The 16,757-nt window shown below is 44.5% G+C and overlaps 1 protein-coding gene across 1 annotated transcript; it reads right to left on the minus strand.

Moving 5' to 3' along the window:
• Positions 1-10,236: 10,236 nt before the first annotated feature.
• Positions 10,237-13,155, minus strand: DCS_06493 (5'->3' exoribonculease Dhp1; the record flags this gene model as incomplete). Its single annotated transcript, XM_040803781.1, has 3 exons — positions 10,237-10,477; positions 10,660-12,772; positions 12,846-13,155. 3 exons carry the CDS (start codon positions 13,153-13,155, stop codon positions 10,237-10,239), a joined length of 2,664 nt encoding a protein of 887 aa, XP_040653885.1.
• Positions 13,156-16,757: the final 3,602 nt, after the last annotated feature.

Genomic DNA, 16,757 nt, shown 5'->3' on the forward strand with positions numbered 1-16,757 from the left:
GGCTAGTAGTATCCTCTAGGTAGGTGGAATACTAGTAGTTGCAAAAGTCTCTAGGTAATCGAGGCCTTTAATTTGTATAAATCCCTTAGCTACTAGTCGTGCCTTGAATTTGATGGGGTTATTCTGCTGGTCCTTTTTGACTTATAGTATAAGTCGGCTTTTCAGAAGTCGTCTGCCAGTTGGTATTTCTTGAAGGGGGATAAAATAGAATACCCCTGCCTGGATAAGCTGCTGGAATTCCGAGAATATAGCACTTATCCACTGGTCTTTGTTATCTGACTTAAGTACCTGTTTCCAGCTAGTAGGCTCGCTACTATTTAGTAGTTGCTTGGCCTTAGCTTGGTAGTATAGGTCCTGGATCCAATACGCTAGGTTAAGATCCATTGGGTTAGGGTTGTCTTCTGGTTCTAGTGCATTTGGAAGAGAGGTATCTGGTAGATCCTCTATTGGCTGGGCTAGGACCCCCTCTATTGTACTAGTCCTAGTAGGACTAGTTGGTCCGTTGGCTCCTTGCAACCTACTGGTCCTAGTAGGACTAGTAGGTCTACTAGTCCTAGTAGGACTAGTAGGTCCGTTGGTTCCTTGTAACCTACTGGTCCTAGTAGGACTAGTAGGTCTACTAGTCCTAGTAGGACTAGTAGGTCCGTTGGCCCCCTCTGTCTCCCTAGGTGTTAGGGGACTAGAGGTATTTTGCGAGATATAGTCTTCTATCTTAATTTCCCCCTCTGACTTTAGTTCTTGAAGACTAGGACTTAGTAGTTGTTGAAGTCCTTGGGAGATAGGGCCTATACCTTCTAGGATTTTCAGGAAAGTGGTTTTTGTAACTGCCCTCCTAGAAGGTATATACACAAGGTATGTTTTTGAACCTAGCGTTGCTAGTAGCCTTGCTGGTTCTGTACGTTGTGCTAATTTAGCACTTTGAATCCGTTTCTGGTGTGGGATTAGGACTTTGCAGTGGGCACCAATAGCCTTATAGGCTATAAGGTTTAGTGGTGTTTTTAGCCCTTGTAATTCCTGCTTGAGCAATTGGTAGGGGCTTAAATCCCTGTTGGTAATTGCAGTATAGTTAACTAGGTTAACTATAGCAGGAAGTATAGCAGACTAGAGGAAAAGTGGGAGGCCGGCCTAGATTATTGTTGCGCGTAGTCGGTCCGGAATAACTCGTATAGACCGTTCGGCAAGTCCGTTTTGTTCGGGGGTGTATGGGTAAGACGTATCGAATAGTATTCCTTTGGTACCCAACCAGTCCTAAAGCAATATGTTGATTTTAGGTCCTCTATTGTAAAATAGCCTTTTTGGGTAACGGCTATAGTGTGTTTTTAGGCTTTAAAAGAAGTTCTTTATAGCCTAGAGAATAGTTAGTCCTTCCTTATTAGGTAAGATGTATACCCAACGGAATCGGGATTTTCGATCGATAAGTATTAGTCCAATGGATTTTCGGTCGTAGGATATAGGTTTAATCCCGAATGTATCCCCTTCGATAGAATTAAGTACACAGTCTGGATCCTCGATTGGATCGTTTGACTGTCGTTTGGTAGATTTTGCCCGTATGCAAGCAAGGCATTGAAAATCGGTAGCCTTAATAGACGAGAAGTTAGGCAGCCCGCTAGTAATTTTACTAGTCTTTTTCAAAAGTGGCAGACTAATATATCCTAATCGGATGTGCTAGATGCCTGCTTGTTGCAATAGTCTTTAGTAAGACTGGTTGCTGGATTCCGAACTAGTAGTCGGAATGGCCTGTTCCTCGGTACTAGCAGTGGGGACTGCCAGTAGGTCTGTTGCCTCTATAGGGATTGGGTCCTCTATAGGGTCTTTGTATAGGGTAACCTTAGTAAGGTCCCTTGATCCAACCGAACTAGTAGTTGGGCTAGGATCTAGTCCTGGTATAGGTACTTAACTAGGTACCGACCTAGGTGTAGATCTAGGCACCGGACTAGGCACCGATCTAGGTGCCGGACTAGGCACCGATCTAGGTGCCGGACTAGGCACCGATCTAGGTACCGTCCAGTCTTCTGCCTCGTTGGCCCAGGAAGGTAATTGCAAAGGAATTTCCACTGTTATTCCGTAGCTACTATAGTAGCTAAAGTGGGCTAAGTCTGATTTGCTTAGATAGGGCGTATCTTGGCCTTCTTGTTGTAAGAAGAAGCCGTGCCTCTGGAAGTCGAGTAGGCCATATACTTGTCGGTTCGAGTTATATAGGGATTCCTTAATAAGTGTTCCCCCTAATCCGTAGTAGCGGATTCCACTAATAATATTAACTTCCATTTTCGGAATATATAGTGCATCTTGTAGTACAAGAGTACTATAGGTTGGTGGATCGGTATTAATTAATACCGTAAATTCTGCATTTCCAATTCCACTAGGGTAGATTGGGCCACCTCCAGTTGTAATTGGTTGTACCTGGGATTTTGTAATTGGTCGGAAGGTTGTAAACTTAGACCGATTATTTACCAAATGGTAGGTTGAGCCAGTATCGTAGAGTAGGCCTATATAGTATATATTAGCGTTAGTAACGTTGTATAGTGTACCAATATTACCTAAGTTAGGTAATATTTCCAATTCTTCTGTACAGTTAGAATCGGTATCTGATTCCTGGTAGGAATAAGATAAATCCATACAGCTAGCGGCTAGACTGTAGTTACTAACTAGGAAACTAGTAGTATCCTTTGGTTGGTTGGTCGATTGGTTGGATTTCTTTTTATCAGTTTGGCTCGACTGGTTAGATTTCTTTTTATTAAATTTCCCTTTCTTCTTTTTCTTAGGTACTTGGGATACCTTATGGCTGAATGTATTCGATCTAGTAGTACTGGAGTTTCGATTTTCTTCCAGAAGGTTAACCATAAGGTATTGTAGACCTAGGGTATCTATTTTAAGTCCTAAGGCTCGGGAAGACTAAATAGTATTGCGTTGCATAGCAACCCATTGTGGAAAAACAGGCTTAACTGTTGCAAGGTATCGGTTAGCTTAATCCAGTAGATCGATTGTTACTCCGGCTAGTTGTAGCCTAATAAGTCGACTGTTAAATTTAGCATTAAATGCCTCGAGTGTTCCTTTGTACCCCTTAAATGTAAGGGTATAGTAAGCGTCGTATAGGTTAGAGCGTTTGGCTTCGTAACCTTCGGAGTATTGTTTTTTCAATAACAGGAAAACCTTAGTTGGGTTTTTGATCTATGCAATAGATACTAAGGTTTCTTCCGTATAGCTGTCCCGTAATAGTATAAGCAAACGGGCCTGATTTCTGCTTGAGAAGTTGGATGCAATTGAAGGTTTATCCAGAAAACTTTCTAGGTCTAGGGCTTAAAGTTGAATTAATAGGGATTGCTCCTATAGCTTGTAATTCTCGGTGCCTTTGAGTTTTGCGTATTCCGGGAATTGGTAGACTTTTTTATTTAACTTATAGCTGGAGTTAGAATCCTCTGTCTTTGTAATAGTAGTACTATTACTGAGATTGCTAAGAGTTGACTCGATTGTATTTAGTCGATCTTATATCTATAGAACAACAGTATTAAGTTATTGCATAGATTGAGTATGTTGTCGTAAAAGTTTATCGATTTGCGTTTACTGTACCAGTAGACGTTTTTCGATTTCCGACAGGTTAGTTCCCTGACCTTGATTGGTGGGATCCATTTTCTAGTTAGTAACTAGATTCCGATTTTGCCTTACCTACCTAGCTAGTAGTACTAGCAATAGGTCTTCTACTAGTAGTACTAGTAGGAGTTGAAGCTGTAGTTAGATAACTAACAGTTACCAGTAGTACTGGTAGATAACGTACTAGTAGTACTAGCCGTTGGGGGAGCCGTTTGGTGACCAGGGATTACCAGTAGTACTAGTAGATAACGTACTAGTAGTACTAGTAGTTGGGGGAGCCGTTTGGTAACCAGGGATTACCAGTAGTATGGTAGGTAACTTAGTAAGTTACAGGATTCGATCAATCGTTACTAGTAGTACTAGTAGGTAACTTAGTAAGTTACAGAGATCGATCCGGACGATTTACTAGTAGTACTGGTAGGCGACTTAGTAAGTCGCATAGATTAATTCCGGAGGATTGATTGTAGTCCTTCCGGGCTTATAACCTCTTGCAATTTGCATGCGCAAGAGGAGGGGTAGTGGAAGTATATTGCACGGACCAGGGAATTAATCAAGCTGTTAGTAACAGCATAAGGGGTGCCAGTTAGTAACTGGGCAAGAGTGCATAATTGGTAGTACCGAATTATACAAACGAATGCGATTATATTTCAAAAAGGAGAAACTATTCTAAGGGAATGGCTACTGCCTTATATAGGTGTAGAAGTGTAGTAAAGACTGTTCCAGCTTGTTCTATAAGTAGGGTAAGTAACATTCCGGCTTATTCCAAGAAGTTCTAGCTTATTCCATAAGTAGGGTAAGTAATATTTCGGCTTATTCCAAGAGGTTCCAGTACATTCCATAAGTAGGGTATGGAATATTCTAGAATATTCTAGAATGTTCTAGAGCATTCTGTACTATACCTAATTAGGTAAGTATCTCTAACAAATAGTTTAGAGAAATAGTATGTTGTATACTATTAGTCAGCTCTGTATACTTACTTATACTCTCAGTATAGTATAGTATATCTGCCAGTAGTAGTACTTCTGGCAGTTGCTACTGGTAGTAGCAATAATAGGATAGTATCCTATTTGGGTAGTCTTACTAGTATAAATCCTAGTATTTTAACAGTATAAACTAAGCTTATAAGTACAATAGCCGGATATACTTTTGTATTAGGAATAGGACAAGGAGGACGCACTACGCCTAGGATAAATACTTCGGCCAGTATTAATCTCTATACTATAGGAGGCGCCCAAAAGCTAACCCGCGCAAGAAGGTCCTAACGCCCAGGACATCCAGGATATAGCAATTATAAATACGGGAATAAATCGGGTAAATATAGGGATAGACTAGGCCCGGGCTAGCTATAAAGTACTAAGCGCCTAAGATACAATAGCTATAAATATAAGGGCGGACCGGGCCTGTCTAGAGATAGAAGGGGGACAAGGAGCTATTAATATATCCTAACTGCTTCTAGCAGTATAAGGATAAATAGGAAAGGAGACGCTATTTTTACAGAATATACTAGCCGGCTAACTACTCTTCCTAAAACCCTACCTATAGGAATTATAGGACTAGGCGTTATAAAATAATACAATATATAAAGCCTAACAATAAGCAGTTACAATAGGCATATAGAAATTCCTAGTAGAAGTAAAGATAAAAGAATAAATAGCTAATTATACTATTAGTACCTATAGCGTAATATACTATAGGGGATACCTATAGTTACTAGCCTAGGAACTACTAATAATATAAATAATACAATAGGTATACAAATTACCTATATCGGGCTACCTAAGTCGAAACGGAACATTCCGGGTACTTTAGCGGGACTTCTACTAGAATAGTATATTGCAAGACGTAGTATAGTATATTTGGAATTACTACTACTACTAAAGCTATAAGAGCCGTTTATAGAAATAGGAACTCCTATAACTAATCCCCCCGCTAGACCGTTATTAGAAGCAAATATTAATTAACTTTATAACCGACCTACTAGTATAAAATAATAAGGACCCCTAATTCTTAATAGTTATTACAGACCGCCTCTCTAAATTTATTTAACTAAAGGTAATAACTACAATAAGTACAAAGGCCTATATAGAACGGTTTTAGACCTATTAGTAGCAATTTAGGGGTTTTCCTACCCAAATTATAATAAGTCGGGGATTAAACTAACTTAGTAAGTTCTAGATATCCCTATACTCCCTTATTGGTACGAAATAACTCTTATTAACGTTATACTACCCCTAGACGGATAGGGGTACTAAGAGGGTAAATTAGGAAATTTAAGCTACCCTACGGATCCTAATCTTATTTAAGTAATTCGACTAACCGGCCTACCTAACTGCCTACTAGCTTGCCCTAAATAATAGGGAGTCTTTAGTTATAGGAGTTAGCCTAAACAAGCTATTATTAGGCTATAAAATCGGTATAATACCTAGGGTAGAGGATAACTAGGTAAGCGTAATAATATTAAAAGGGAGGGCTATTACTTTCCTATAATACCTAAGGGAAGGAACAAAAATTATATAAGTAGCTATTACCTTTATACAATAACGCTTATATAAGTTAATAGTAGCTTTAGGTCGCTTAGTAGAAAAGTTCTAAGTAGGTAATAAGGTCTAGCTTAGCCTTAAATATATTAAAACTAATAGGCTATATAGAAAGCTAGACTAAGTAGCTTCTAAGTTTACAATACTAGTAGTACTAATACTACTTATAGTAATACTAAATATTCCTTAGGGCTTATACCCTACCTTCTATATAGACCTTATCGAAAGGGCAGTAAATAACCCCTTCCCTAGTTAGGTAGTATAGGATTTAGAGCTAGGCCTACTATTAGTCTAAGATAAGAACGGTACCTTATAAGAGGAATACTAAGTTAAATGCATCCTTACAATAAGGGGGGCCTAAGGCCAAGGGGGATAATGCAATACCCTTATAAAATAGCTAGGTTATAAATAACTAACCTAGGAACTAATAGAGGCTTTAGTATAAACGGAAGCCCTAGAGGAATTTATATAATAATAGGGAGATTCCTATACAAACAGTAGAGCGTAGGTAAGCCGTAAAACAAAATATAAAATTTTAACTATACTAAAGGAAAAAATTAGCCCTAGAGCGCCCCCGATAAGGGCCCGACCTAATACTACTACTACGGATATACGCTAGCCGTACTACTTAGACTTATCGGTCTTTGTATCCTCCTTACTTTTATTCTCCTTAGTATCCTCCTTAGGGAGGGTCTTAAAACTATCCGTTATAGTACTTAGGCGGGGGCAGGATATTATTAAGGGGGGCGGGGGCGGGGGTATAAAACGGAGGCGCTAGGCGACTTAGGTAATATAAGGGGCGGAGGCAACGGGGCGGCGTAATAGAGTTATATTACCTATGCGGGACGGGTGCAACCTACTACTATTACGGGTAATATAGGGAGTAGAGGGGGCGGGACGGTACAATAAGGGGGAACTATCTGCATAAGACTTACGTAACTTGTAGATATTATAGCGCATCTCGGCTAAGGTAGCTATTAACTTAGTACTAATGCTCTCCTGCGCTTACTAATAGTAGGTAAGACTGTATACGTTACTCTAGATACCCGTTAGGGCCCGGGCTATGCCCTAAGCGAATACGCTAAGCTGCGCGCTCGGTACGCTACCGGAACGGCTACTAGCCCGAGTCGGGGTTAAGGCGTTAGCGGTAAGGATGAGGGCGCAGTTTGGGTTATTATCGTTAGCAGCAGTAGGGGGGAAGATAATACCCGGTATAAGGGCAAGGGTATAGGCAGGGCGTATAGGGGCGGGCTCTATCTCGGCTAGGGCTAGGGTATAAGCCTAAACCCGGCCCAGGGCTAGAAATTCGGGCAAGAGGACGGCGCAAGCGCCCGGTATAGTTCTAACCTTAGGGCGGGCCTCGACTAGGATATAGACGTTGCGCTAGGCATAAGTACAAAGGTCGCATAGGGCGCAATATAGCTAAGGGTGCGCAGCAAACAAATACAGTACCTAAATGCATTTAGTATATGCACGCATATACGTACGGCAACTAGCACTACGGCCTAGTACGCAGTCGTTACAGCCGCTAGTAACGAGGTAATTAACGCAAAGGAGGTATATCCCGTATACCTCCTCCGGAGGTACAAACTCCTTATCGGAGGAATTACCCTCTACTAAGTATTCGCCTAAAGTACAGTAACGGTCCGACTTATTGGTATAATAGCCGTAACGCAAGCCCGAACCGCATCCGGGGGGGGGAGGGGGAGTACTTACAGCAGTAGATATAATAGTAGTAATAGCAGTAACGGAAAGGTAAATAAGTCCTCCATAAGGGAGGAGCAATAGCAGTAAGAGTAGGATTAATAGTTCCTATTATTACTAGCTAGTTAGCTAACGGCCCGAAGGATATACGGAACGGCCCTAACGAGGAAGCAGTAACCTACCTTACGAGGGAGGAATAATAGCAATAAAGGAGTAAGTACAATAGGAGGCAGTAAAGGAGTTAATAATAAATCGTACGGTAAGAAGCTAAAAAACAAGTAGGTACAATAGTTAAAGGAAAGAGGAACAATAAAGTATAATAGGAAGGGAACGGAAAGGGTAATATAAAGGGAGTAGTAAGGGGGAAAAGCAAGGTAACGCTAGGCGCCTTAGGTACCCGAGGAACACCCGAGGAGGGGACAAAGCAGGGTAGAGTTAGTTACCTTAGGCACCCAGTAAATACCTAGGGAGGGGCTAAGGTAGGGTAGAGTTAGTCGCTCCGGGCAACCAGTAAGCTCCTAATAGGGGACAATACAGGAAGGAGGCTACGCGCACTTAGTACCTAACGAATACCCGAAAAAAAAAAAATATTTTAGGGGGAGCTATAGATTAGGAGGCCAGCCTAGGGAAGGGTAGGTTAGCTATGGCTATAGCTAGACTTTACTTTAAACGGGTAAAGCGAGACGGTATATTATAGTATTAGGCTTAGCCCGATATAGGAGAACGGAGGGAACTAAAGGACCTACTAGGAGGAACGCATACAACTAAAAGCCCTAGTTGCTAAGTAGTTTTCCTATCCTTTAAGTCTTTTAATAAACATTATTAAGAGTCCTAGAGCAGTCGCCTAGCAACTCCGTAACATCTAGAGATATTAAAAGCAGGGGATATCTATATATAGGGGGGAGGTATTTTTCTATGCACATTAAATACTGCCAGAGCAAAATATTGCAATAACAGAACTTTGTTTTTAACATACCCCAAAAACATAAGTTAATAATAACGCGTTTTTCAAGGATTAAAAAGCCCTTTCTTTCATAATATAAGTATTATTTAAGTGTCGATGCAGGTTATAAATAACATATCTTCTTTCATATTCTAATTGTCTTACTATTAAACTTATATTAATTACGGTTATATACTCTTATTATATACTGCAATCGGATTAGTGGACTAGGTAATAAGACAAGTTTGAATGCTATTTGTTATAGTTTTGGGTTTTGCCCAAGTACAATGGTTAAGAAGAGCAGCAACGGCCCTTATAAGCGTGGCTAATTGACAAAGCTAATACTTTATCAATACGTACCCATTTGCTGGATGCAATAAGGGGGCGCCGCATGGCGCAACGGCTAGTAGCATAGCCACTGCTTATGCCCTACTGGGGTCAGTCCGTTACAATTGACAAAGCTTACCCAAGGTCACGAGTTCGAACCATATATGAGGCAGCGCAGCAAAAAGAGCATAAGGCGTAGTGCCAAGACTATAGGTGTAGGACTCGGGCTTATAGGCGTAAAGTAGAACGCCTAGGGGGATACGGCTTATAAGGAAGGGCTCCGAAAGGAGGGAGCTATGTTATAGTCTTGGGCTTTGCCCAAGTACAGCGGTTAAGAAGCGCAGCAACGGCCAGTACAGTGGTTAAGAAGAGCAACAACAGCCCTTATAAGCGTAGCTAATTAACAAAGCATCGGGTTTCTTTGTCAATACGTACCCTTTTGCTGGATGCAATAAGGGCCTCCTCCTTTTGCTGGATGTAATAAGGGGGCGCCGCATAGCGCAACGGCTGGTAGCATAGCCACTGCTTATGCCCTACTGGGGTCAGTCCGTAACATTATTAAAATTATTTTAATGCGGGCACAGGCGGATCAGGCTGGATAATAGATACTAACTAAGTATTATCCACTGCTAATTAAGGCTCAGTTAGTATTTTAAGTAGACGGGCGAGTAATTCGCAACGTCTAATCAATATACATACCTTTGTATTCCCTATTCTTTTCCTTATATCTCCATAGGGGTCCCTTGTAGGTCTTATAATTCCCAGAAGCTCCCTCCGCCTTAGAGGTATCTCTATAGTTTCCAATCGATTTTCCCTAGGATATATCCGTAGCTTCCCCTATGCTGTTTACTAGGGATCCCCTGGAGATCCCCTGAGGTTTCTTAGGGAAACTCTCAGTGCTCTGCGGGTCCTAGCGGGAGTATTTTGGATACTTTCGTAATACTCATTATCTGAGAGTCAAGGCACTAAGTACTTAGAATAAGATGAGGAATAACCCAGTGACTTGACATGTTCGGCGGGGACCCGAATACGAATCGCGTTCTGCAGAAATAGAATATGACATGTCTACTTTCCTACCATTATGATATAAGCTAGCTCTTTACAACGTCGTTTATTTTCAACAGACTTCACCTCCCTCTACTCAGAATAGCCCGAGGCCCAGGCGTGTGAGTAATGTTCCCAAATGGATGAGCTAGAAGTTACCCCGATCAAACTGTCGTGGAGCTGGAGGTGGCATCCCCATGTGAAAATTGCCTGCTCCGGGAGGTAGACCGCCCCGCCCAAGGCTACTTGTGCCACGCTGATGGTGGGTTGGATCCCGGCGCCGATGTGTATTATCGAAGCGAGCCCCGCCATAACTCCGACCTGCCCGACTAGACTGTCCCCGAATCACTTCGATATCACTCTTCGTCAAAATTGGAGCGGCTGGCTTCGCTCCCCGAAGCAGCATGGACTTGTGGGAATGTGTTGTGTGAGGAAAGTCATAATAGACACTAATCGTCAAAAGATTAACCGACGTGTCAAACGGCAATGTTCAGAGAATTGCAGCATAACACTTACCTGACGGAACGATCATAGTCCAAATCTGGCATTGCGTGGCTGTCCAGGGGGTAATGCAATGTTCCATGAGGGACATATTCACTCAACTTCTCCACCTTCCCAGACAGCCCGTCGCTGATCTTGGGGTCCAGCTTGAATCTTGACGCGCCTTGACGTTTTGAGTAAAACTTAGTTAAGATTTCGTCATAGAGACCCTCATGGTTGTCAGAAAAGATGAGGACATCTCGCCCAACACCGTTTCGCGCGGCGTCTTCTGGACTTAGCAGCGGATATTTTTGCTGGACGGCAGCGAGCAACCGGGGCATGTCTATAAATGGCAATAGGGCCACACCTTGCCAAGCCATCTTCTTTCCGTTCAGGTCAATTTCGAATTCCTCCGGGTAGAAATCAATGATTGTGCTGTCCTCGTTTGTCATAAGGTCATGGAAGACATCAGGAAGCGCATGACGGGATGCAGCGGGCAAGACGCTCATCAGCTGCTCAAACGGTTTTGAAACGTACCCCTTGCTGAACGTCACGTCCATTGTCGCGAGATCTTGAAAATCTGCGGCAAACGGTGCGTAGTGGTAGGGGTAGTACCAGTCCCAGGATGGACATCCCTGGAAGTAGTACATCAAGACCCATGCCAGTCCTTCGGCATACGCGCGTGCGACATTACGCCGAAAGCCGGTATCGCTTGGGTCTGCGTGGAATTTCTGTTGGTAATAACGATCTGCGTAGCCATCTTCCCACAGCCGAACCGTATCAACGGGACCTTCTGCTGTCGTTGCAGCATGAGACGCCGTCGTGGACGCGACCCCGGAAGCCCGAGCCGCATCTTCCAAATCGGACGCCTTGCGTTTCAACGGTGGAGATTGCGAACTGACCGTGTCCGAACCTTCGGCTTCAGTAGCCGACGTCCCGCCGCGCAACTTGTCCTTGAGGACGCTTGCTGCGCTTTTGTTGGCAATGTTTGTGTCCTGAATTCCGCCTCGGTTAACTACCATCTCATAGGTAATGGCTGAAGGCGTCTCCTTCGGAAACTGAGCAATCGGATGCAGATGTAGGCCATGCGCTGGGTTATGATGTCCGTCCTTTCGCGGTGCAGCTCCCGATTCTGCGTGTCTTGCTCTGTCATTGCCCCCGCCAGCTTGCAACTTCCGTCGTTTAGCGTTGGCCTCGCGGCGATCCTCCTGTTCTTTCCTGCGTTTGAATATCGCATCTTCTTTCTTCCCAAGGCCATCTAATATGCACTGCGCTCTGTTCCAATTGATATGCCCGTCCTTCGTGACGTATCCACCCATGGATGGGAGATTGTCACGCCATATCGTCATTAATGTTTCTATGCCGTGCTCACGGATTTCGAGGGCAGGTAAGTGAGGAAGGAAATCATTTCCAACGAAGCAGCACATGAAGACCCAGTCATCAATGGCACGCTCCAGATCAAAGCGGAATGGCAAGCCAGGAACTGCCAACTCGGCGGCCAGATACTCCCGGAGCACTGAAACGTGAAGCCAAATGAAAGGCTTGAGCGGCGATGAATCGGTTTCTTTCTCGTCAAATTCTCCAGTCTTCTCTTTGGCCTCACCACGGCAGTTTCGCGCCTCATGACCCTTCTGTCCGCAAAGCCGGCAAGTTCTTGCCTTGCTGTCTTGAAAAAAGACGTCTTCACGCAATACTCTGAAGAAAGGTTCATGAGTCGCAAGACCGAGCATTATAAGATCCGCATCTAGCCCGTAGATCACATGGCTCGTGTTCGGGTCGTGTTCGGTGGAGGCACGTTGTGATCGAATATAAGACATGATCTTGTGTTCACCTTCGCCGGGAACGGTTGCATCGGATATGATAACTTTAAGCTTGCCCCAAGCCGGATCAGTATTAAGTTTGTACTGGCACCAATACCTCAAGCTAGATGCCAGTATATCCATAAATGGTGTACCTGGCGTGATCGAGTTTGTGTCAAACGCTTTTTTAGAGACCACTCCGGCATGCTCAGGTGGCAAGATGCCTCCATTTTGTTGCTTGACAAGTTTCAGGAGCTCTTGCTTATCCAGTTCTTTCTCTTTGGCTTCTTGGGCCGACCGAAACCGCCTCGATCGTTGCTGGTTCATTTTGGCACGTGGCGCAACACCATCTGTTCGACAAGATTTTAGCAGGATGGTAATGCCAGGAGGGGGAGATGACTATGGGAGAGGAATGGAGCCTACCGACGGCGATCATGAGCAGTTTACGGGGGCGCACCATGTTTACAACGCGGTCTGTGTATTTAAACACCTCGAGCATCATTTCTTCCTCATCCTTTGGCGCAGGTCTGTCCTCTGGGTGGGAGCAGGGATGAACAATGCCGTTCATGTCGAGATAGAGATTGTCAAACTCCTCCCCGTTGGGATTCCGTTTCGAAGCATCAACAGGGATAGTGGTTCCGTCATCCATGGTGATCGGTCTCTCCTCAATCACTGGGGATATGATTTTGGGGTATTTGCTGGAGAGCCAGCGGAAGGCGGCCGGAATACCCATAGTGCTGCGTTGTTCTGGCAACTAATGACAGGTGATGTGCGCAGTCGTTGTGATGTTTAGAAGAGAAACGCACTGACTAGGACTGGTTTTGGAGATTTTCGTTTCTTGCCAGACCTGTTCAGAGGTCAACGAGTAAGTACATGTTCAGGGATGCTAGTTACTTAGTTCTCCAATGCTAGGCAACTACTCCGTAATCAGGCAACTAATTATTATACGTTGTTCTGTACGGAGTACGGAGTACTCCATACTTACATGTACATGTACTCCGTAGTAACTTGTACTTAAAAGTATGTATCTGTGACGAAAAATTCACCAGCCAATAGTACTGTATATTATGTACTCCGTACTAATTCCGAGTTTCTTGCAGAAAACTAATAAAATAATCGAGCATACAAGTAGTACTCCTTTTTTAAAAAAGAATAAAAGAGTATATAAATATTATCTTAACTCTAGTGTAATATTTAAGTATTTCATTTTATTTCCAGTAGAAGTAAAAGTAAAAATATAAATATTTGTAATATACTTAAACAAACAATTTTGTACTTTAAACTTCTTTTTCTTTTTTATTTTCGAGGGGGGAATTATTCATACATATATCCAACGTTCTTGCATATGTTTTATCTTAATAGTTCTAAGATTTCATATAAATATATACGACGCGGTGAGCATATTTGATTTGTGTCAGGTAATATAAGAAGCAGTGTAAGGCCAGGATACTAATAGCTTCCCGAGCGCTGCTGACTACTGTACTGTAGCTGAGGAATATTAGGTATCTGGGTAATGGAGAATTGATCAATCAGGAGCTCCCATTTCCACTTGTGAGGAACTCACTACAAGCCACAAATAAACAGAGTATGTTGCCAGACATTATGAGCCGTTCAAACATCTAGCTATAAATTAATAGATTCTGTGTTGGCTGCAATGAAGAATGTATCTCTATTTTTCTTGATCCTTCACCAGGGTCAGTATCCTGAAGTCGGCCATAAAAGGCATGCCATTTCCATGCTTCGACTTTTGCCAACAAGCCTGCTATCTTCTCTCATAGCAGGCGAAAAAAGAATCACTAGATGTTTGTCAAGTTTTACAAGCAAGGTTCTGGGTTTCAACACCCCCACTACTTCATCATCTCATGACAGAAAGCCGATGTTCCAGGCGCATTTCGAGGCAACGTGGACATGCTCAAAGAGTGTTGTGGTATGAGTTAGCGTCTTGTCATCTCCTGTTTTTCATGGAACCTGTGATTTGCGGGGTCCGGTACGAGCCTTTAAAAGCAGGCACATGCTGGATATGGCCGGGTTGTATCGACATGCGGTGGCTGAACTCCCCGATTTCGAGTTCCGAGTTCGAGGCTCGCTCGACCAGTTCCAGATGTGGCGGCACCGGTGCACGTGGTGTTGTCGATGGCAATGGGACAGTAGAAATAGAAATAGCGTTCGTGATTCCCTTTGAAGACCGTTCCCACAAGGGTGCATCCCCGGCGGTGCTCGATGTGGCGACCGAGTCATCGTCTGCTCCTTGCACAGTGATCATACGCCTTGATGGAACATCGATATTTGCCATAGACAAGGGCCGCCCTGTCCAACGCGTCGGCGTCTCCATCGCGCTGTTTGGATGGTCTTGTTGAATGTGGATGGAGGAGGAGAGCCGGACTGGAATTGACCTCCAACTCCTACGACTAAATGGACCAGAACGTGCTGCAAATGCCGGGCCATGTTCGGGTCTGGCTTTCGTAGACCTGCTCAACGTTTGCCTCCATCGCTGCAGTATGCGTGTTCGGCTCTCTCGACCATGCTTTTGATGAACCATCGTCGCCGTATGTGCCTGCCCACTCCGTTGTAGTGTTGCTTTGGACCACAGCTTGAGGCAGTCATGCTGCTGTTCAGACACTCGTAACCTCCAAGCGTCGGCCTCGCGAATTCTCTGCATCATGGAGCATTTCCTCCATACTTTTATCCATACTGCTTGGGTGTGTTCTTCGGCCCAGGTTTGAAGTTGTTGCCCACCGGCAGCCCTTTTTCTCCAGGCTCCAACAGCCTCGCTGCATTGAGCGATTCGTCTTCTTGCGATGCAGCTCGTCGCAGCGAACACCCCTTTCCTCGAGTTCGTCGTTGCTGTACTCCAACGATCCAGCGCGCCATAGAAGTTCCTTTTTTTTCTTCTTGATGAGGCCTGAGTATATCTCATCATGAGATACCGCCGCACGATGCTCTTTACCCTTTCTTGCTGCCGCCTAATAGCTACTTCGAATACGTCCAGTAGGTGACTCGAACGGATATACAAGGAGGCACGACGCTGCAGACGTGCGAGGTGTGAGTGCACCGTGCCGATGTGTTTTACCTGGTCAAAAACCCCATTTATCTTCATCCATTGATAATAATTCCAAGCTGTGCTGAAGGCCACGCTATCTCTCCTAGCATTCTCCGTCCACAGTTTGGATACCTTTATCGCGGATCGGTATTCACATCTGCGACGGAACGCTTGTACGCTTGCCTGTACGTTCCAGCGTTTTAGTATGATTCCAGCCTGCTCGATGCCGAGAAACTGTCGGCAGACCTGGCTTCGCCGCTTGACCTCAATCTGACCCTGCCAATGATCAAGGTAACAAAGCGAAAGCTTGGTATTCCACAGATGCTGACCTGCCGCAAACAGGCGGTTTTCTTTTTGGGCTTGCCAGCTCCATATGTGTATGATTTTGAGCTGCCTGCAATGAACAGAAAGTGATGCAACCAGGCGTGATGGCTTGAGATCCCCATCTGCATGAGACGCCCAACGAGCGACAGCTTTTAGATTTGTCCGCTTTTTACTCTTCCGGCGAAAGATATCACGCACAACTTGGCAAGCCCAAAGTTCCAGAACCCGCGTGGCCAGGGTAGTCTTGTAGGACCAAGCGATGCTCGATGCAGCCACACCCAACTGCATATCTTGATAGGCGACAGCGCGCTGTAACTTCTGCACCGCAGTAGCGGCTCGCATATTATCGATGATGAGCATCCTGGAGCTTGGCGCTTGCCTCCAGCCTTGAAAGAGGCGAAATCGTATCATATGCCTCCTCGCGACAGCGTCCCGCTCAAGCCTACTGGCAGTCCGATCTGCCCACCTGTTAAATACTTTACTTGCAAGGAATATTTCGCGGGCTCTGGTCGCCCGATGCAGAAGAATGCCCTGCTCATCAACAGTTCTGACAGCCTCGACAGGGAAGAAGGGGAGCACGCCAGTCGTTCCACAGCTTGCTGCCCTTGCCCTAAATGGGTACGGGTTACCGTCGGACTGCGTATCAGAATTGGACCTAGGCAGTTGCGCCCGCTGGTTGTGTAGCCAAAAAGTCCGCATATCCGCCCGTTCAGGATGCGCTGGAGTATGAGAAATTGTCGGTACAAGTGGAACGTCCGCAGGAACCACTGCTGGCAATTCTCGAGTCTCGTGTCCATGTCTGTCATGACTGAAAAGGCTCCGGTCGTCTCTCAAACTCCTTACATCATGGCCTTGCTCTGAGCTGCTACCGCGGGCTTTTGACAGGAGCTTGGCGGCGTTCATACTAGGCCAACGGTCTAGATTGGACGGGGACAGGGGATTTTGCCCGCTATCAAGTATGATTTCGCCAG

Source organism: Drechmeria coniospora, chromosome 03 (assembly GCF_001625195.1).
Source record: "Drechmeria coniospora strain ARSEF 6962 chromosome 03, whole genome shotgun sequence".
NCBI classification, from domain to species: Eukaryota; Fungi; Ascomycota; class Sordariomycetes; order Hypocreales; family Ophiocordycipitaceae; genus Drechmeria; species Drechmeria coniospora.